General features: G+C 34.0%; 1 protein-coding gene across 1 annotated transcript; it reads right to left on the bottom strand.

The window, feature by feature from the left end:
• Window positions 1-5925: 5925 nt before the first annotated feature.
• On the bottom strand, window positions 5926-8596 carry LOC132548785 (uncharacterized). The gene is made up of 4 exons (XM_060212679.1): window positions 8236-8596; window positions 7278-7916; window positions 6391-6714; window positions 5926-6005 (listed from the first exon to the last, which is right to left on the bottom strand). Exons 1-4 carry the CDS (start codon window positions 8594-8596, stop codon window positions 5926-5928), a joined length of 1404 nt encoding a protein of 467 aa, XP_060068662.1.
• Window positions 8597-23419: the final 14823 nt, after the last annotated feature.

Raw genomic sequence — 23419 nt, 5'->3', positions numbered from 1 at the left:
TTTTGATTTATTTGTTAAGTGGTATTTTCATCATAGTTTTACTATGCTAACAATACTTTTGTTAAAATATACGAATGTCTGTAGTATTCTCCCTTATATTCTACACTCTAGGGGATGTTGAACTACTTCTGTGCTACATAGTCACACTGGAGTAATATACATAAAATCATGACATAGACTTGTGTTGTTTGCTCCTTGAGACAGGTGTAATTTGTCTATGTTTCGGAAGCCGTCGGTTTTCACTCATATTTCTGATACAATAATCAAAAGAATTCCGAAACTGACTGTAAGCTATCATACTTAATACATATACATGTATATATGTGTGTGTACATACGTTGTTGCGAAGACGAAAAATAAGTCTTCGTCTCACAAGTACCTAATTAGCATATATTGTAATATTATTTCATTGTATGGTAATTTAAAGGTAAAATCAATAGAATTATACATTTATCTACTTACCTTATGTTTGTAGGAAGCCAAGCCAAATCCATGAAAGATAGAGAGTAGATTTAATTACTTTTCATATCAACAGTCACTGACTTGAGCAAAGCTACTATTGGTTTGGTCTCTTAATGCTCTGATATTGCAACTTTGTTTGAACACAGAACAGACAACGTCAATTAAGCAATAAGATTATTTATATAGAAAGTAAATATCAGCGCAAATCTATTATATCTATATGTAGATTTTGCCAACGTTATGCACTGTGAAAGACTGAATTCGATGGAACACTTCATCAAAATAGATTTGTGATTCAGTATTTAAGTGAATCCTAAGAGATATCAAAAATACTGCTACAGAGAGTCTATTTTGAAGTAAGCCATTATTTACTTTGCTTCGTGCGCTTTTAAACATTGGTTATCCTCAGTATGGAACCACTCCGTCATGAATTACTCTACTGTATTTTATTTTGTTGTATATTTCGTCGCCATTATAAAATGTCAATATTTTAATTTTTAAAAATCTGTTTACGATGCTTTTCCAAGTTTGATCAACAGGTTGTCTATTAGCGCACATTACTTATTTTTGTGTGTCCCATATATATTCTTCAAAATGTATTTTTTCCTACGATGCTCATACACAATAAAGTAAAGTGGACATTTGGGTTACACATGGTTGGCACGTTTTTGTCTGGTAATTCTTCCCAGGTGTCGGTCGTTGTTTGTGGATGTTATAATTGAGTTCGTCACTTTCGTAAATGTGTGCAATGTATGCATGATCACAAGAAGCAATCAAGAACAGTGAATTGATATGTTCAATCTGTATTACGTTATAAAAGACTAAGTTACAAATAAGGTAACAGAAATAGATTAATAACAAAATAGATCTGATAAAATAACAATGATATCATTACAATCAATAATTTTCATAATATACCTATATATATATTATTTCAATCATTCATTAAAAAACATATTTATTTCATGCATAGCACAAGTATGTACAAAGGCCTGAATGACCCCCGAAATACTTTATCAGAATAAGGTAGTGTTAATTACGTACAGGTCATATATAAGAGCAACCTCCTCCAAAAGCAGAGGAAAATATATTCAACAGCAAGTCCGTAAAAGTGCATACTATTCGGGATACACAATGATTAGAGAGTGAAGAAACAGTTATTTGTTTTATCATTTTTGTTTGTTTGTGAGTTTGTTTGTGTTTTTGTGTTTTTTCATATTTGTTGTTGTAACTCTTCTGTCACATAAACGAAAATAACAATGACTTACTCCTTCAAATCTACAGTGCTCTGACGTTGACAAATGACGTTATCAGCATTTAAGTTGTTTGGTTGTATGTCCCTAACTTTTCGGAATCGTTTTATGATGTCAGTTTTGTCGAGTGTCCAGGTAAATAGAAGTCATTCAAATCTACTATATGTGTAAACTTTATAATATTTTAAACAATCGTTAGAAATGAAAGAAAGTAGATTGTAGATGAAGATGATGTGTATAAGATACCAGACAGTGGGTTTAAAGGCTACAAAATAATATACTCCACATATAAATTACATACACAAATAACAGTACATGCCTTTAGCCGACAAATTGTTATGTGGTTGTACATGTATGTTTACCTTTGCACGGAAACACGAAGTGTTCATGACTTTACAACGACCAATAGTGATTTTAAAATAACATATTCATGTCCCTTATGTTCTATGAAGGAGAGCTATGTCTTCACTAGTAGTGTTTCGCTCTAGGTGAGAAAACATTACTAATCACTAATCAACAAAGGAGACAGAATTGTTTGAAGAAAAATAACGGTATCAAGACGTAAGGCCAAACAGCATTGATTTTAGAAATAGATGATCTTTTATCTTTACATCGTTATTGTATTAAACATGTTTTTCACAAGCTCGTTAAGGCGGGGTCAGTATGGGTCATGTGTAACGAAGGCTGGTAGGTTTTACAGAGGCGATAAATCATCTACATTAATCTGATTGTGTATGATATGTAAGAGGTGTGTGACCATTGAGGTATATGTACACATATTCTTTCTAAATGTTTATATCATTACTTTCACGTTATGCACATCTGTCATGTAACACGAATAAAATGCTGAGCAGATGATGTATTAGGCCCATCTGGTCCACACACTAGATAGGCTACACAATACGGCCTTGGGTTGGCATGTATAGCATGCTTGCAAATGCTTTCATGGGGAAAATGACGAAATATTTTTAGAGGTAGAATGAAATATTGCCGATCACCTGTTCTGTTCATAAAAAAACATATTTATGTGAAATATAAAGTAAATTGATAATTTTTTCAAGAAAAAAAAACTTGTATATCAACAAGGCCTTTGAATATCACTGTGAAATTTTATATTTTCTTTGGACTCAATTTTCGTAGTTGAAAAAAAACCCCTCTATCTCGTGAACATTTGATTTCGTGGGTAAATATAGCTCAAGAAATGTACTTATACTAATATCAACAGTACGTTGACATATAAATTCGTGGGTGCTCGCGAAATCAGCGATGATAAATCCCCCACAAATATAAATAATTTCATAGTACCACTTCTCTTTCTATGTAACTTAATTTGTCTTTATCAGTAAGCTACAGCTGTTTGATTGCTTCTTCTTCAAAATTAGGAGAGCGACACAAAGCATATTCGTGTACATTACATTGAACTAGTTAACAGACACGGTGTCATGGATGATAACACAAACAAATGGATCAATGAAATGTACATATAGATAATTGATCATTTTATCAATGATATACATTGCGCTCTGATTTGTTGACTCATTGCACTGCCATACTCTGAAAACAATGCATGAAAAACAACAATATGTACAGACGAAATGACGTTTACCATCTAGATCACATGATTCTGTTAAATAAACATCACCTTTGATCCACGTATGCATTACCGATAGCAAGCAGTGATAAATAATTCATTTTACGTGTTTGTGTAATACATGAATATGTACTGTGTTTTGACCCCAATACCAAAGGTCAGGAAATAGGAACAGAAGAGAATGGGAATTCCCAGCTTACTTCAATGGAGTAACTTAGCATTTTTTCCATGAAAATACTTTTAGGACATTAACCAGTCCCTAAATGAAACATTTGGCTTATTGATGTAACTGAAGATACTGTATCAATTATGCTGTTATGGCGCCATGTATCACAAATTCAAAATCTTTCGTTCTGTAAAGTATTATTCGTCTTCAACAAATTTGCTTATTATTATTAAACAGAATTAATGACCCAATTTTCGTGATGGATCTCTTAAGATAAATGCTTATCAAGCGTTACTGGGGAAGGATTTGTTTTAACAACGCTTTGCTCTGTCTTCCTAATCAATCTACGTCACGTTATCCTAGCTATGACGTCAGTATTGTATTTTATATCTATAATATTTGTACTAGACGATATTTTCTTTAATTTTGAGACTTTTTAACATAAACAGAATCAGATAACATTTAAGATCTATTTCATCCTAAGGAAGTGACGTGAACTACAGGACACTCAGAGATAAGTCTGGGGACGACGTGATATGTAGGTCGTGGTATGCCTAACTCCGCCCGTAGTTATATAGTGGAGATTCTGACCGTTTATTTTCGAATTCATTTAATAGTTCCACATTTATATATATATCATATATATATATATATTTATAGCTTTTCTATAACAAACGAAGATGTTTTTATATCATGCGAAGTAAAGACATATCTCTATTTTGTTCACATTTTAACTATAATGTTTTTTAGAGTACTGAAAATATGTAGATTTGAAAAATTGTGATGTGGTCAAGAATAGTAGACAGTTCCCTTGTCACAGAAGATAATGGATACTTTGTTACATGTGTATATATCACAATTATCTTCAATCCTTAATTGACTTAAAGTAAACAAAACATCAGAGAGATAGAAATCTATTATAGAATAAAACATATTTATTGATTTTAATTATTATCACGAATAGATTAAATCTTATATATTTTGTCGTATCTTAAAAATAAACAAATAAACAAGAAAAGCGAAACATTTCGAACTTTAAACTTTAATTTTTGATAATAACAAAAATATACATATTACAGCTACAACAATCACACATATAGTTATTACATAATATAGTCACGTCCCAGTACATAATTCCGCTTTCCTTTTGATCACTATGGATCTTCATCAGTCGCCTCCAAGGCTCACTTCAGACCCTTAGCAACAGCTGTATGATGTATTTTAATTCATTGTTTGGCTCTGCTATATCTAACTCTAAATTTGCATGAAGAGGTGCCTTATACTTGGGTGTCTTTTGTACAATCAAAATAATACAGTGAACAAAGATGATCAATTCATTGTTTTCTTGGCGTGTTTCATATTACTTAATTTTTTCAGCTTCTGTCTGAATCACTGGTGCTTTTTTCAGACATAGTATACTCATTTTCAAAGATTTAACAGTTAAGATCGTCAGTTGTCATACTACCATCTTTCAAGATATTTAAATATCAAACTGTTTTCAGTTGGCAGTCATATACCCGTGAATGCAAACTAAAAGCAGTTCAGTGCTTATATTTATCACGTACAATTTTCGTCTTAAAAGAGAAGGAAACCTCAAACTTTTACATTACTTACGGTATAACTATGCCGTTGGCAGTTCATGAGTTGATAATACACAACTGACTTTGGTAAGGTTACATCGTAAGAATGTCATACAATGTTTAATCTACCGTTATTAGGACGCACCGTGTATTTATGTACGCAAGGGACATTTATAGAGGTGTTTAAGTCATTATTCAAACATCACCTTATTAACGATAACTGTTCTTGACCATCTTTTTAAAATTATTATTCACTTAATTAATCCAGCGATAATGAATTGATGTTCACCAGGTGAAGAAGACTCGGAGGGGGCTTAATGAGGTAGAAAACACCCAGAGAGAACCGACGTGGTCGAGCAGTTCTACACGTGCGGGAAGGCGAACCAAAGCGCTGCATATAAAAGGCGAAAGCTAAACTCACATAGTGAACTACTTTTTCATCACTACATATGGAATTCTTTCTCTGACAAACACAAGAAACGAAAGCGGTATAAAATATATGATATTATTGGTATTATATTAATTCGTAGGTACTTATGAATACATAGCTATCTCTTTCTTATTGGTGTCAAGATTTGTCAAACTTATATGTATATTTCACACTGGAAATTACATAACAGACATGTCAAAAAAATTCACGATATTATAAAACGTAGTTTAATAACTCAACCTTGTTTCTCTCTCTCTCTCTCTCTCTCTCTATATATATATATATAGACGTAAATTAGGAAATTACACAACGTTTAAATATCACAGTCAGATGATCTTTGTGAAGTTGAGAACCTAGGTCGTGGATGAAAATATTGATATCACCAAAAGAAGAACGATAACTCTTGGTAGAGCATGTCTAAAACAAGCTTCATGTCAAGTTCTTCAATCCTTTTTCGGCAATGGTGGAGCTTCACTATTGGTCTCAGTGTATGGAGGAGGGTTTTCCAAGGGAGCACCATAATCTGAAAAGAAATAACATAAAGATAAACATAAATTTACAGATATCCATATAAAATAAAAAACGGTCATCATCATTTAGTATGACGATGGGAAAATACTGTAAGAGCTGAAAGCAAATTAAATGAAGACATGAACAGGAAAATAACCATTAGATTTTTTCATGAAAGGACAGAAACGAATATTTCATTAACGGGTTTTCGGACTTGTCAAAAACAACACCACTGCACAAGTTGTGATTCGAATTGGTAAGGTTGAAATACTTATGCCTACCAATTTATAACGATGGTTTTGTATATATTTGGTTTCGCTTTCTAATGACGATGTTTTAAAGACATGAAACACGTGTATCAAAAACTAGAAGAAAAATCTTGACATATAAGAATGTACCTGTTGAAATTCGTGGCTGTTGTGATGGCGTGTATACTGGCTGCTGATGAAATCCTTGTTGCTGAGGATACCCTTGTTGCTGGGGATACCCTTGTTGCTGGGGATACCCTTGTTGCTGGGGATACCCTTGCTGTTGGGGATATCCCTGCTGTTGGGAATACCCTTGTTGCGAGGGATATCCTTGCTGTGGAGGGTATCCCTGTTGTGCGGAGTATGTTGCAGCGCTCTGGTAGCCGCCTGCAGCGTAGTATCCAGGGGACGCAACTGCTCCACCAGAGGGCGCTGCTGTAGGATCCTCAAGATTAAGTCTCACTGTGGTTGGTCCTGACAAGAGAATAATACAATTTTATTAGACACGTAACAAAGACACTTTTGCATATATAGGATATAGGATACACATACTCTTTTAGACTTCTAGAATATTCTTCCTTTAAACTCTCAATAATTCGAAACACACTTGTACAATGAATGTATTTCATGCAAATTCATTTTTTGACAATAAAACTAATTATTACGTCGAGATCAAAATTGATTTCAGAATAAAGAGAAAATATAACAAGTTTGTGATTTTAAAATATATATATACGATAGAATATCGGTCGAACGTGTGTACATCTACATTTCGGACCCCCCACCCAAAAAAAAAACCAAACAAATAACAAACAAACAAACAAACAAAACTAAACTAAACGAAAAACAAACAAACACAAAACAATAAAAGAAAGAACGAAAGTAAGAAAAACACACACAAAACAACAACAAAAGTAGAGCTGACGATTCTTATGAATTTCAAGAGACAAAGTTGTCTGTAGTGGTATAATGAAGCAAATGAGGTAGTTTATATAATACTGTGCTTAAAAATTATTTGTAATGAAAATCAGACTTACCCACATTAGTCTCGACATACGGGCCTTGTTGGCCAGCTCCTATTAGAATTGGCGCCCCATGCGGCCCGTGAATCGTTCTGATACTTTGACGTTCCTCGCTGATCTTGTTGAAATCCTTCACAAGACCTGGGATTCTGCACATGTCTATGACCCAACCAATGCCGAGGAGTCCGAAGGTAAAAAGATAAAGAAATCCCCATACTGGACGGTTTAAGTAGAAATGATGAAATCCGAGAATACCAAACGGAAACCATAGAAGATATGCATCGTCAACATAACGTTTTGCTCTGATGTCGGTTGACTTCCGTTTCTCGTTGTAACGTTTCACGAGAGTTGGCATTCGGAACCAGTCGACGATATAACCAATTCCCAAAAGACCAAAGGTAAAGAAATAACAAAATCCGAAAAGATATCGTTTTAAGTAGAAATGTTGAACCCCGAAGACTCCAAGAGGAGAAATAGCGAAAATCATTGCCTTACAAGTTGACCTTTCCCCATGGTCAAATGTAGTGGCGTTGCCTTCCTTAACATACTTTGGTATTAAACAAATATCGATGATCCAGCCAATTCCAAATATACCCAGCGAAAAAAAGTAAAATATTCCGAGTGAATAGTTCCTCAGGTAGAAATGATGAAATCCTTTATAAAGAGAAGAAAATGAATAGATAATACGAATTCAATAAAGGAAATTAAATTTTCAAAAATACATAAAGCAGGATTTCTAAAATAAACTAACAAAAAGAGATATTTTGACAAAGAAATCAAAAACTGAAAAAAAAAATCTTGTAGTATGAATTTTCTTGAACTTTCCTGATTTTTTTCTTAAACAAAACTAATTGGTTAACCAATGGATACTGAAAGAGAAAGGGATTGGTCGTATTTCACGAAGGGGCCACATGCAAACTTACAGCAAGCCCCCGTGTTATATATACCCATAAACGTTGTCATGGATACTTACCTAGAAGTCCAAAGGGAAACCAGAGGACATAGGCATCATCGACACGAAGTCTTCCGTCCTTACTTGGGTCCTGAATTCGTTCGTTGGCGTTCTTCACTAGAGATGGTATACGGAACAAATCTATTACGTAACCAGCCCCTAATAATCCAAAGGTAAAGAAATAAAGGATTCCCCATCCGGGTCTGTTTAGGTAAAAATGATGGGCGCCCAATAATCCTAAGGTGAAATGAAGGACGTAAGCCTCAACGACGGACTTCTGTTGGTAGGATCGTAATGGATTGTGCATATAGCTGGGAGTTTGAAACCCTGATCCATAGGATGGGACTTGTCCCGGAGTAGCACCAGCTTCGGCGCGTTTCATTGGTTCGGCTGGTCTGAAATAGGAATAAGAAATACATAGAAATGACCTTCAAATTCCGATCATGGTGTATGCTTAAAGACAACTGCCAAACTATCATAAATAATCATGTGTCTTATCGACCGTACGTATAAACACATTCTTGTAATTTAGTGCTAACCTGCATCAGATACTTCCTGCCTTGATGATTTGTCTTAGAAACAATCTGTCTTCATGAAAATCTTTCAAAATAACTTAAAGTTCTATCGTCAGAATATATAACGCGTGTTTGAATAATACATTGTGTCAGTAAGGTGTTTTAGTGATCACATGTCTTATTTGTAAAACGAATTGTCTAAGTAAAGTGTCTAAGGGATCACATGTCTTATTTGTAAAACTTATTATCTAAGTAAGACGTCTTAGTGATGACCTGTCTTATTCGTCATTTTTAAAACTAATTGTCTAAGTGATCACATGACTTATTTGTAAAACTAATTGTCTAAGTAAAGTGTCTAAGGGATCACATGTCTTATTTGTAAAACTAATTGTCTAAGTAAAGTGTCTAAGGGATCACATGTCTTATTTGTAAAACGAATTGTCTAAGTAAAGTGTCTAAGTGATCACATGTCTTATTTGTAAAAGTGATCAGTCATTGACTGCGTAATGTTTCTTATCGATCGTTTGCACTAGACATCACCTGAGTAGCATGACTTTTCTATTGTCTTCCATTGTTGCATAAACCGCTAACATATTGATTTTCATTAAATTACATAACACATTGATGACCTCTTTGTACTTAGAATCATGTTATGCTAAAAAAAATCGTTAGATCTCCATTTCTTAAAAAAGAAAGTAACGATCGGGAACATATTGTACAACGTATCTTGACAAACAATATTATTGTACCACGCATTTTTTGCTTTCGTGAATCAAAACAATTTCAAACAAGTCACTAGATGTAAAATACATAAAAATAGTATCCCTAAGCTAAATATATTGTAGTACCTTGACCGGCGTGGAAACTTAGGAAGGTGTGGAAGCTTAAAACAATTATCAATGCAGTATAATTCACTACTACTATGTCGTCTATTTCTCCTTCCAATTTTAGGAGAAGCCCTGAAATCAAAAGAAGAGGTACGCCTTTTCCGTCTCGCGCTGTGGGATTTCTTTGTACATACGTTCTGATGTCCATTTCCACAGTGGACATATAAACCATCACTTTTTTTCACACAACCTTCTCCGCCTACAATTTCGCGGGAAAGGTCGAGTGGTTTATTATTGCAGATAACATCCTCGTGTCCATTTATATACTGATCACGTGACAGAAGCGTTCTTGTGGGTGTAAGAGGGTATGCTCTTTTTCTGGTTATTTTGTGGTGTAAAATTCCTCCATAAGATGCACCGTCACTAGAGAGTTCCCTCATTCGGACAGGCCGATGAATTTTACGTTTTCTGGAAGATTTGTTCCTCGGAATTGCGGCAAAAGCCGCTCGGTGTTTCAATAGAACCATTAAAATACACGTTCTTGACACTATATCAAATCATATCCAAGTTTTGACGTTTTATACACGCATTACACCTCTTTGACTTGCTATAACTGTTGTCCAGTATATTCGTCACGTTTATTTTAAATTTATATATCTCATTCGGAACATATACGCGGAATCTTTCAGATATTAAAAAGACTAGAAATAGCCGAGATGTTCCGAACGGAGTCACGTCGAAAAGAGCCTACAGCTGTGACCGCCATTTTTGATAGACGATTTTTCACTTGATAATCCCCTTTTATGATGGTGTTTGGAATGGGGGATTGGCGGATAGCTGAGACAGGCCAGGCGAACTAATTCACCTTTGTACATATAAGTTATCATTTATTTACCTAAAGGTCGAGCTATGTTTGTAGATATTTTTAAGGAGATGGAATTATCGTCTACACCAGTTGATCAGAAACATTTGTATGTTATCTGCCAAACAGATTTCATTGTCTGGTGGGCGTTACTTAAACGTTTGACAAGTAATTTTAATCAGTTATTGGGAAAAATATCCCTATATTATACTACTGCGTGTTATTCAAACAAATTTAATGGTATATTTATATACCAACCTACAACCAATATTTGAGGTCCATGCAATTACCTTCCGGGAAGAAGTGGGGAGGGGGGAGGGTAGAAAAAAAAGGCATGAAGCACAGAGTTCCATGCGTTTGGTCCGAAAACAATTTTTAATTGCAACTGTATGATCAACTTTATACATACCGGTGTATATGTAACATGTAATGATACATTTAAGTTTAAGATATTGTGATATATCTATAATCCACAAGTACTTTAGAACTCTTCCTTAAGGGATATCACTTAAAGAGAAAGCGGTTGTTTGCAATCCGTTTTAAATCTGTCTTGTCGCTAGAGGGACAAGCTTAGACACGTTGACCGATAAATCTTGATTTTGCTGGGAGGTGAATGCTAAGTATGTGCTACTAATGTTTATAATGTCCTTATTTGGTGATGAAAAAACACTGGGGGTGCGATAGCATGGTCGATAGAGCATTGGCCACTTTTAGTCTGCGATTCGAGGTTTTCGGTTCGATTAGATCATTGACCAGTTTTAGTCTACGTTTTGAGGTTTTCAGTTCGTGACATGTACATGTTTTCGTGGAGCTGCGATTACGTAGTGTGTCGTGCTGGTTTTTTCCCCAACTCGCTTTAGATAACATATTGCGGACCTCCCGCATTCTGTCCAGTGGGGTAGACACAAACTACTACAAGGAGACCACCAGAGGCGCAATAAACCAGACAAACAAACAAATACAAAAATGGAGACAGTCATCAAACAGATTATCGCGTGAAGATAACTAGGTTTATGACAAAGTTAGCGTTTTCGGTAATGCTTGCGGAAAAGATTAAAGAAAAATAAAAACTTCCGCTTTGTGGCGATTTTTTTTATAGTAAGTATAATTCATTTGGTGTCGTACAAAAATATTGACTCTAGTCACAGAAATAACAGGAAACTTCAGGTAAACATTTATAGGTACACAATTATGTACAATACATTATATATTCATGAAATTGCTTATTGTAATATACCATTACGCGAACACGGTTTCAGAATTTCGATAACAACATACATTATTATTTGATACAACACTGTTATCCCATACAACACCTACTATATAAACATGCAAAGTGCAATACCTGTGTATACCTGATCATATGTGCGAAATATACCCGTGACATATAAACGTTATACATATACTAATGATATAACACTACTTAGAGACATGTAAAACTTACCTCTATTTCCGTACAAAGTCAGCACATAAATTTAAAAATTGCTATTTGTTTATACAGCTATATACAAGTAAAAATAAGGTCGGTCATGTGAGTTTTGTGACGTCACAGTACCGGGTTGAGCTCACCTGACTGGGGTACATCGTATACCTTTTTCAAATAAGCTTATTTCAAAACTGAAGTTTTTATCATAATGTACGAATTTATTTATGAACAGTAAAGACGTTTAAAAGGATATGCACATGATACAAAAAAGCGCCTAGACTTGTTTTTATCTCAGATTTAATTACGTTCTGAATAAAGTTTGTAACGACAGGTAAATACAGGCAATTTTCTGAAACAGACTATACCAAGTGAAGCTATTTTTAGCTCTGATTCAAAATATTGTGTGCGATTCTCACCGTCATGTGATTGTAAAATTTAAAACACAACCAATTGGTTAACGTTTACTGATTAATGATGTATATGTATTTGTGTTTGTAAAGATGTCTGATAACGCCGTTCGTACAGCACAAGAACTGTAACTATTTCAGTGAAACATTTTTAAGCGTTGTACGTCGAAATCTGACAGCATGAATCAATTACACTTGAAATTTGTCAAGTAGCATTTTTCGTTTTGTATTTAATAAACAATGAGCCGAATAAAATACATGTACATGATTTTATCAACCACATATCGACACATGTACATTAGTACACACACCACAGACACACGCATACATACATACATACATACATACATACATACATACATACATACACATACATACATACATACATACATACATATAGCTTAAAATAACATACGCATTTCATATACAGGTAACTGTAAGAATTTGTATTCAGAGAACAAGTATATGATAAGTGTGTCAGGAAATAGGGTATACTTCGTCTTTATACGAATTTCTTTATAGAGTGTATCACAATGTATACAGCTACTGTGTATAAATACGAATGTCTTAAAAGAGTGTATCACACTATGTTCATCTACTTTGTATTAATACGAATGTCTTTATATAGTGTATCACAATATATACATCTACTGTGTTTAATACGAATGTCTTTATAGAGTGTATCACAATATATACAGCTACTGTGTATTAATACGAATTTCTTTATAGAGTGTATCACAATATATACAGCTATATTAATACGAATTTCTTTATAGAGTGTATCACAATATATACAGCTAATGTGTTTTAATACGAATGTCTTTATAGAGTGTATCACAATATATACAGCTACTGTGTATTAATACGAATTTCTTTATAGAGTGTATCACAATATATACAGCTATATTAATATTTCTTTATAGAGTGTATCACAATATATACAGCTATATTAATACGAATTTCTTTATAGAGTGTATCACAATATATACAGCTACTGTGTATTAATACGAATGTCTTTATAGAGTGTATCACAATATATACAGCTACTGTGTTTTAATACGAATGTCTTTATAGAGTATATCACAATATATACAGCTACTGTGTTTTAATACGAATGTCTTTATAGAGTGTATCACAATATATACAGCTACTGTGTTTTAATACGAATGTCTTTATAGAGTATATCACAATATATACAGCTACTGTGTATTAATACGAATGTCTTTATAGAGTGTATCACAATATATACAGCTACTGTGTTTTAATACGAATGTCTTTATACACCCAAAGTCAGTAATAAGAAGCAGCATGGTGTTCCTCTTACAATCTTAAATTTATTGACAAAATTAGTGATGATAACGAGTGTCAATATCATGGTTAATTGATTCTGTAGACTGCACGATGGTTATATGAACATTATTTAGTTCCGCCGATCGAAAAAAATCATTTTCATCTTCCAGAACGATACATACGTTACTGACGCCAGTCAATGTTTTTTCAGTTTAAATCATTGCTGGAACCATTGTTTTGAGTTGGTGATATGCGTACTGCTTCTATTTTATAGAGGTCCATGCCATAAACAGAATAAAGATATCAAATTGTTCCTGTTAGCTGTATGTGATATTTCTGGCCATTTGCACCTGTAACGGCAGATACTTACGTTACTTCGACTAAAACATCCACCCTTTACAAAACAACGCAGTACAAATAGATAAAAATATACGTCAAAATACGCGATTTATATTTCATCAATCTGTGAAAAAAAGAAATATCTATACTGTATGTCAAGTGTGGTTCCAAACCATGTTTTCACCTAAATGTGTGAAGATATGAAAACACATCGATACCTACGTTACGTATGGAATAGAGTACCTCTATTATGAGACACACAAATGATATTTCAGTGTGTATATACATTGATGGAAGACCCTCTGTTTTCAAGATAAAATTTTAGTTCATTGAGCAATCCTGTAGACGTTCGTGACCTTTGAACTATCAGAAGATATTTACGTTACCGATACATACGGTAAAGCATACACGTGCGAAGAACGGTGTGACATCTTGTTTGTTCAATCATACTCATATATATGTCATTTCATGTTAATGTTTAACCTTGTATATATATATATATCCCCGGAAATACAAAAAGCAGGGTATTATAGTAGAAGCTAATAGAGTGTATTAATCAATAATAGAGTGTTATGGTACATACATGTGTATCGTATGAGTAACATGATGTGTACCAATCTAAATGTATTCCATTTTTGCCTCGTTTTCATTTATGCATGTACAATATGTTACGGCTGCAAATAATCATAAAATAAGGGGCTATGATGTTTTTCACTTCAATTTTAAGTATGACGTGTATTGTGCTACTGTTCACTTTACCAGTGTTATTGTAGATCACTGGACTTGTACAGGAAATATTACACGTATCTTTTACGTACTTGGTGTATAAAAGGATCCATTTTGGAACTGGTTTGATCTATCACTTTTGTATGTTCAGGCTATTTAACTCGAATATTGGCTAGATCAAATCAATGAATTATTCATCAAATTGGTCCTTGTCAAGTGCCCGCTATTAGTTTTGAGATGTCTTATATGGGTTAAATATGCTATTTGATGACGTGCTTTTTTCGGTCAGTTGTTCGTAAATGACTCGTTTTGTTTTTTGACAGGTTGTGCATTGGCAGTAGGTCCCTTATAGACTTTCAGGTCAAAGTGTTATTGGTCACCGTGTGAAATCCAGTAATTTATAAAATTGGAGTCCGAGTATAGATGACTGGGTGAAAGGGGGAGGGGGTGTATATATGTTTTACAAAACTTTCTTGTTTAGTTACTTTTTTGTTCCATTGATTATAATCAGCGCTTTGATAGCATAGTTGATTTCTAGTTTATTCTTTAATACGCACATAGATAACGTTTTTTTTTGTTGTTGTTGTTGTTTTTTTAGACATCTATTTTCCCCCGACGTACTTACAGCTTCATCACGATCGACGTATCATGTCTCTGAGCCCTAAGCAATCATTTTTCACCTTGATTGAGATTTGCTTTTGTTTATATGTACATATTGTTTTTTGTGTTTGATTCTCAGTTACAAACGAAAGTTATGATGTTGGTTTGCTGTGCTTACCCATTGAATTTTTTCTGGACTTTACATACTTATGTTATTTATGCTGATCGCCGTTTTGGACGTCAAGTACTTAACTTTGTTTTCGATAATGGTTAATGACGTTATGAGCTACAGATCGGTGATTGGCACTTTTTATTCCAAGTTCTATGGTGGCTACTTAGTCAAAAATGTATTTGCTCTGTATTAAATATTAATCATCACATTGACATAGAACTACTACTTTATGGGAATAGACAATTACCGTTAAAACTTAATGAAAATATCTTTAATCTAATGCAGATCTACATAAGGTCCAGAATAGATTCACATTTTAAGATTAGAAACCAGCTTCGTATAAAATTATAATGATATATTAATTGTTACATGTATATGATACATCATTATTTTGTTCTTGTGTGCCATTGTCTTAACATTTATATGTATATTGATTGGAGAGGGTGTTGATAATGTTGATATAACTTATGCCCAATCCATTTGTCCTGGTTTTTTTTTTTTTTTTTTTTTTCGCAATAAAATATGTTTAAAACTTAAGCATACATACGTTACCATCTCTTAATAGTGATCCATTTTGCTCAATATTGGACACAAGATTGGTTTATAACGCTAAACATCGATTTTCTTCACGCTTGACTGAAATTAAGTTGTTTTAATTATGTTTATTTGATTATAGTGTTGTTGGTTAGTTTGCAATATATACGTTACATTTTGCCTCAGAGAAGAGGTAACGTAGCAATTATAAATCAAGAAATATTGTTTACACCAAAAATTGTTACTTAATTTCTTTCTCCTTTGCATTTTAAGTTTAAACTTCGAAAAAAGGTCTTAAAGTGATGTTTATGCATTCCACGCTGAAAAGTTTTTACATGTTTTATGAAGAACAGCTTGTGATTCAAATTCGTATATTTGCCTATAATTTTCATGTAATTAATAGTCAAATCATCTTGTGAAATCCTCAACAGGGTTACTTTGTAATGTAATATGAAATCTGAGTTTTCCCAAAAATACCTTTGGAAGGACAATCACTTGCAATTACCTCTTAAAATTCAAATAGGAAAGTCAACCTTATCAAATAACGTACGTATTAATCTATACATTTGCAACTTATTGGTACCGTTCTTGGATATTGTACAACTTTTTAATGCTAAGAGTGGTGTGGATAATTTTTGGAATACAAATCCATGAAAAGCTGTTCTTTCATAAAATAATCGTGAAAAAACATTATACAATGAAGTCGAAAAATCTTTTTTATTTTTCTTCGTGGGCATATGGTACTTTTAACTGACTTTGGGTGTATAGGGTGTATCAAAATATATACAGCTACTCCGTATCAATACGAAGATTTTATAGACTGTATCACAATATATTGTTACCAGTGCCCGCGTCTCACCAGCCAACTCCGAAGAAATAATATGGGTGTTGTTTCACCAATATACTGTGTCTTTCTTAACCTTCCTCAAGGTCACATGTTGAGAATTCTATAATGTAAAACGATTTTAATTCTAAATGCAAAAGTCCGATAAACAGGCACAAATATAATTTAGTAATTCAATAAACAGGTTTAACAGGTTTTAGATAAAGAGTGTAGACAACGCATCAAAACAGGTCCTTGCACAAGATACCAACACAAACAGCAAACATACTAGACGTTTTTTATAACCACCTGACTAATTATTAGGACCTTAGAGTTAGTTATTATAACCCATAGAAAGTCCTATACATACAAATCAGTAGAATACAAGTTTCTGTTAATCATTGTTTTCCTCCATAATCAAGAAGACTTTTCCAGACATATAAATAGCCTGTGTTGGGAATTCCCTTCTATTTCCAGTTACTGTGTCTATAAATAACCGAAGTATGACGCAATTAATTAGATTGCAACAAAGAGTGAAATATTCCTAATTCGGATCTAAATGGAGGAGGCGACCATCGGCTAGTGAAGACAGTGATGAACTAAGCAAAAAGGGCTTGTTGGTTGGTTGACAGGTTTTCCGTCTCCGCGAATCCTCCTGTGTCCGAGTACCGTCTTACCGACGACGTGAGGGGCGACCTGCCCTTAAAGGGACGGAACCGTCTGTAGCGGTGAACGTTTGACTATGCTAATTTCAGAAGACGGCTTCGGGGTCTAATATTGCCTTATCCTTACTATAGCAGTTGCAACATGTCCAGAAGCTAAAAGAAAGGATTGGGGGTCTACTTAGGTTTGGTTTCTGTTAGGGTAATTTTCAAGTCCGTCAAATATCTTAAAATAATTGTCAAATTTAACACTAACCCTAAATCCATTGACCGGCGTTACCATGCCTACTATTTTATGTAAGCCATAGAGGGATCTTCAGCGTACGTGAGTGCACAGACCTCACACGGGCCACCGTTTAATGTCCCATCCGCCGGACAATGGTCAGTGGTTAGATCGGTGTAAGTGTAATTATAATACTTGGGCTTTTTTGGTTTCCCCCCCCCCCCCTTCTTGAAACCTTTCCACTCATATCAACTAATTTACTTGATGACTTTTTAAATGTCACAACATGGGTAGAATGGTTGGGTTGTGTTACATGCTATCTGTTTAGAAGGAGTAATGTGTTACTTCTAACTGGTTATATTTAGGTAAAAACAGAGAGAAAGAAATTGTTTTATCTAACCTATATCTACTATTATATACATTTGGTTTCCCGAGGTTTGAGTAAAAGTAATATTTTTATAGGGTGAGAAATGGAATTGGGGCGGGAGGGAATATAATTGTTTAAGTTTCTGGAGATTTCAGATATCTAGAATTTACTCATGCCAAGACAGAGGTGCCCCTCCTCAGTTCAAAACTAAGAAGTTTTATATCACAACCTTACATCACCAGATTGTGTAATGTTTATTGGGTTGTGTGCTTTTTTGTTGTGTTGTTGAATGGCTATGTATTGTGTATAATTGTTTAAGCTTCTGGAGATTTCAGATATCTAGAATATACTCATCTTATCAGAACTCAACATATTCTAACACTTTATTTATTAATTGTGATATTCACATCCTTTGCCATTACTGACATTTCCGTCGTGACATGTCTCTCTTCGTAGTTCGTTGGTCTGGAATTTACATCATCGGTTTTCTTCCTAAAAGTGTTTTCTGAAAGAAGATAAAACATATTGGACTTAATTCACAGTTTTTGTTATTATTGATTTTACAACTTCGCAATGCCGATTACATTATATCGTTACACATCGCTTCAGAAATGTTTCCCGCCCACGTGGTAATTTGTTATCTTTTTTATATCCCTGCGTCATGTGTTCATCGCACACTAAAGCTTGAATTTCGCACGTTTTAGAATGCCTCCTAGAAATGAAGTCCACAGGAAATATTATAATTTTTGCCAAATTTTGTGAAAATCTTAAGAATTTGCTTCGAGGGATTTGAATCATCTTTACCATATTTTGAGCTGAACTACAGAACACGCGTGCTGTGTTATGTCTGTGATGTCATACGATATCTTAATGAAGGCGAAGAAGGACTAACGGAAGAAAGGACGAATAAAAACTGTGTTTAGACATAAGACATGCTCAATTCCATGCTTATTTGATAACCTCATTTAGACATATGTTTCTGGCGCAGAAAGGAAAATACTTCTAAAATAGTACCTGGGTCATCAGGTGTGATCTGTGTAGTATTACTTCTTCCTCTTCTGTGACATTTGTACAATATAAGGATGAAGACAACGATGACGAACCCAGCTATTGAAATAATAGCTATCTTCCAGATTTCATCTGTTGGTAAGGAAATATATCTACTCAGTATGAATATTTAAATAAAGTACTATAGTACATATCATTTTATCCTGCAAATAACTCTGTCATTGTCTGAATACATCTGCCAGATTTTTTTTTCTTCTGTATTCGGCTGTATTTTAGCACATGCGGTAATTCGACAGAATTACGTTATGAATTTACTTGAAAATAATGTTCAATATATATTAATTTAACACTGTGGAAATAAGTGATTTTATAATGAATAAAAATAATCGCGGTCATATCCGTTGAAAATTTTGAACTAAATTTCTTCATGAAGCAAGTATTTTGGTGTACATCACCAAGCATAATTCAATGTCAGGTAAATAAAGATTGAACAACAAAAGTGTTGAAGTTTTAAAGGCCTGATTTTTAATCAATGCTGCAGGATAAATAGAATACATGGCCGGCGTCTTAAACTATAAGCGGTATTTTGGCGAGGTGTGAAGAAAGACAAGCTCGCCGTATTTGTCTTTCTTTCCCGAGCCAAAATGCAGTTGATATTTTAAGACACTGACCATGTATTTTTATGTACATCCAGTAAATTGATAAATAACAATGGTGAGAGTGAAAAGTTTGAATTTGGTTTGTGATACGGATTCATAAAACTGTACGTTTTTTTAACATTAAAAAGATTGATTAAATAGTAATATTACAATTTCAGTTTGATTTAAATAATAAAGTATTCTAGGTTTCAGAAGCATTATCATGATACGCAAAAAATATTTTGTGACGTAAAGGTATAGTTTGAACCAAATACCTATATTGATTTTAAATGTCTACAAGTGAAAAAGAAAATATGATACAACATCAATGTAAGCTAACGTAGTTTCTCATCGGGTATACTGAAATACTGTACACATAAACGAACATAAAAACACACAACCTAATATTCTTACTGTAAACAGCAAATTGCATTCTTCTATGACTAGTTTCATGAAGCGAATTTTGATCACAATGAAACTTTGATATTTTAATAAAAATTCGTAAAAACAGTTTTTTGTTACATTGTTACAAAGGCTAATCTTTATACATTGTATTTTCTTTTATGACGACATCCCCACGCATATGACGCAATGACGATGTGACGTCAACATCGCAACCGTGGGGAAAATCAGCCAATCTTAGTTCCAATAGGTCATATACACACGAATAATAACAAACATATATGAATTACAGTTTTAACAGTGTAGCTATGCTAAAAATAAATATTAGTATTGCTTTCAATTGGTATAAGCTTCCTTCATCTAATTGATTGTTACTTTACGTCCTATTAACAGCCAAGGTCATTTAAGTTGGTATCAGGTTTTAGTGGCGGAGGAATGCCGAGTTCTTGCGGCCAGTACCTGGTGACTGCCAGGTAACTGGTGATTCAAATCCCCGACCTACAGGTGGAGAACTAGTGTTAAAGGCGGTCAGACGCCTTATCAACTCGTCTACCGTGGACCACTAAGTATTATTCATGATGAATCTTACCACTGATTTGCCTCTCTGGTTGGACTATCGTGGGACATCCTTCGGTTGTTTGTGTTATTGTCGACGATGCAGAAAAAGGTGACGTAGTAGACGATTCATCACCGCCTGGAGACGGGAATTCTGTAATTTAAAAAAATCGTAAGATGTTCCAGCAAACAAACAAGAAATCTTAGAATATACTATCATGCATTTAGAAATGGGGCGTTATTTTATAAGTTGTTCTGAATATAAAGGATGCTGCAGGCTTTAGTGGCTTTTTCTACTGGTACTGTTACAGGAATGACAAAGTTATTTTATTATCAATTTACAAGCTTTTTATCCATATTAAGTGTGGTGGTCTTGTTACGCAGTGATAACAGGATGCCAGCAGGCGGCCATTTTTTCGCCATTTTCAATCCATAATGTAACGTCATTGCCAAGAGCATAACATCACAATCGATTTCTGACTGGCTCACCCAATAAAAAGCATTCCTTGGTATATTATATTGGATGGTTGTGTTACAGTGATAACGTCGCCTTTCAACCATCCAACATTGTCTGCATTTCCGTAACGTAGCCAATGACAAACGATATTAGGTATATCAAACAAGCAACGTATGCCAAAATAGTACATAGGTGAGTTAACTAGATACCACGTAGATGGAACTTGATTAATCATTGTTGTAAAATAAGCTAATTCAAGTGGGATTGGTTGAAGTATCACTTTCACATCAACCCTATAATATAGAATACAATGATGTAGAGAAATATATACTAAACATGACAAAGCTGTTTAAATAAGGCTATTTAATCGGTTCGACGTGATATGATTGCTGTCACACATTCAATTAAAGGACAATCACTTCGTGTCGTGAAAGGCAATATCATTTTGTGTCTTTTGTACAATATTGGATACTACAGGTGTTAGACACTGCTGGTGGACTTTTAGTCCTCAAGGTTTGCCGTAATCTGCACGGTTCAGAATAACCACGTGGAAGTCTTCAAAAATTATCGGATATATGATACTATCTACTTTTATTGAATTATTGGGTTAGTGTATCTCCCACTCTACATTTGACATTTCGTTCGATCACTTCGATTTTACTTTTACAGTCACTTCCAAGGTTTCAAGATTTAGGTCCTTAGCACTGACGAAAAGACGAAGGACGAACAAGCTGTATAATGCAGTTTATTTCATTGTTTGGCTCTACCCTCTCTATCGCTAACTTGGTATGTTTCACTTGTGTGTATTTTGAATCCGCATGCAGATTAATTTGTGTTGATTTTCTGATTAGATAGTACATTCATGTCATATGACACTTTATCAGTCGTTGAAATGTATCTATTACTCACACAGGGATTTTCATTGCACTATTTTCAACACAGAAATCATGAAATTTTGAAAGTGACCAATACCTATATTTAAATATAACTTTAAAACCACGATTTGATCAGTTGTTATAATTACATACAGGATATTTCATAATATTTCTCCGTATTTTATACGGCTATACCTTGGTAAGTGTTTATCATACAAGAATGAGGTAAACTACAAAATTTAATACCATTTTGAAAGTATCGGAAATGATGAAATTATGACATCATCTGTGAAATCATCACTTGTCGGACATTTTCTTGATTAAAAAATCATGTATGACATCTTACAATCAAACAACCTTCAAGAAGAGATATGCAGACCAAGAAGAGATATTAAGACCAAGAAAAGATATTAAGACCAAGAAAAGATATTAAGACCAAGAAAAGATATTAAGACCAAGAAAAGATATTAAGACCAAGAAGAATACCTCACATATTCATATTCGTCAAAGCTGTTGAAATACAGAAAATCAGTTTTTAGGATTTAGGATAAGGAAATTTTCACAATTTGCCAAGAAGGTTTGAACATAGGGCGAAGACACATCAATAACCAATATCAGTATTGCTTTACAAAAACGATAGAATCTTAGAGAAAATATATATTTACCTTTACATTGGTAATTGCACATACTGTCAGCATTTGTTCCATGACAGACATCCGAATTACATATTTCACATCTTCCTGTATCGACGTTACAATAATTTCTTCCAACACGACAGCGGTCATATTTACCACAAGGAAAAAACATATTGAGTTCAAGAAGCTCCTTCTGTAAATCCCTATTATAAGCCGATAACAAATTCACTGCAGGCAATCTTCTGACTTTCGCCTTCTTTTTTCTTTTTAAAACTTCCGATGCAGAAAGTTTTACTTGTGGTATCACAGAAATGTTTGTTATGTTGTAGAGTTTTTGTGACGTTTCATTTTCGGTGTCGATGGTTTTCCAAGTCACAACGAGAGAGTGTCCTTGGTCGGTGGTATTCTCTTCTATTTTTGAAATGCCACTTGAATTTTGTGTAGTTTCAGAACTTTGCTTATGTCTATCATTTAATATTGGAGTTGACTCATTTTCCGTCCCTAGCGTTTCGGCTGATATCAAAAATAGTAAGATAATCATAAAAACCGATACCTGGCATTGTTCCTTATTCGACATTGTGAATCGGCCAAATGAAACAGTCTGGCATAACGAAGGTTCTGTGATGTAGATATCAAAGCGCAGTTTGCATCCTCTCTATTTATATAACTCGTTTACCAGTGTTAGATAGTGAGTCTGTGATAACAATGTGAAATGATATAATGAAGCTGTCTGTACCACAGGAAAGGACTAGAGGTGTCGTGAGGTTATAAAAATAACCCTGTTGTAATATATTGTACGTGACATGCTAAAATATTCACGATAGGTATTCCCCCTGTAAATATGGAAGTAACTGATTAGATT

Source organism: Ylistrum balloti, unplaced genomic scaffold (genome assembly GCF_031769215.1).
Source record: "Ylistrum balloti isolate Yb309-2 unplaced genomic scaffold, AGI_CSIRO_Ybal_v1 Utg370026, whole genome shotgun sequence".
In the NCBI taxonomy this organism is placed as follows: Eukaryota; Metazoa; Mollusca; class Bivalvia; order Pectinida; family Pectinidae; genus Ylistrum; species Ylistrum balloti.
This window is presented reverse-complemented; position numbering and strand designations above follow the sequence as displayed.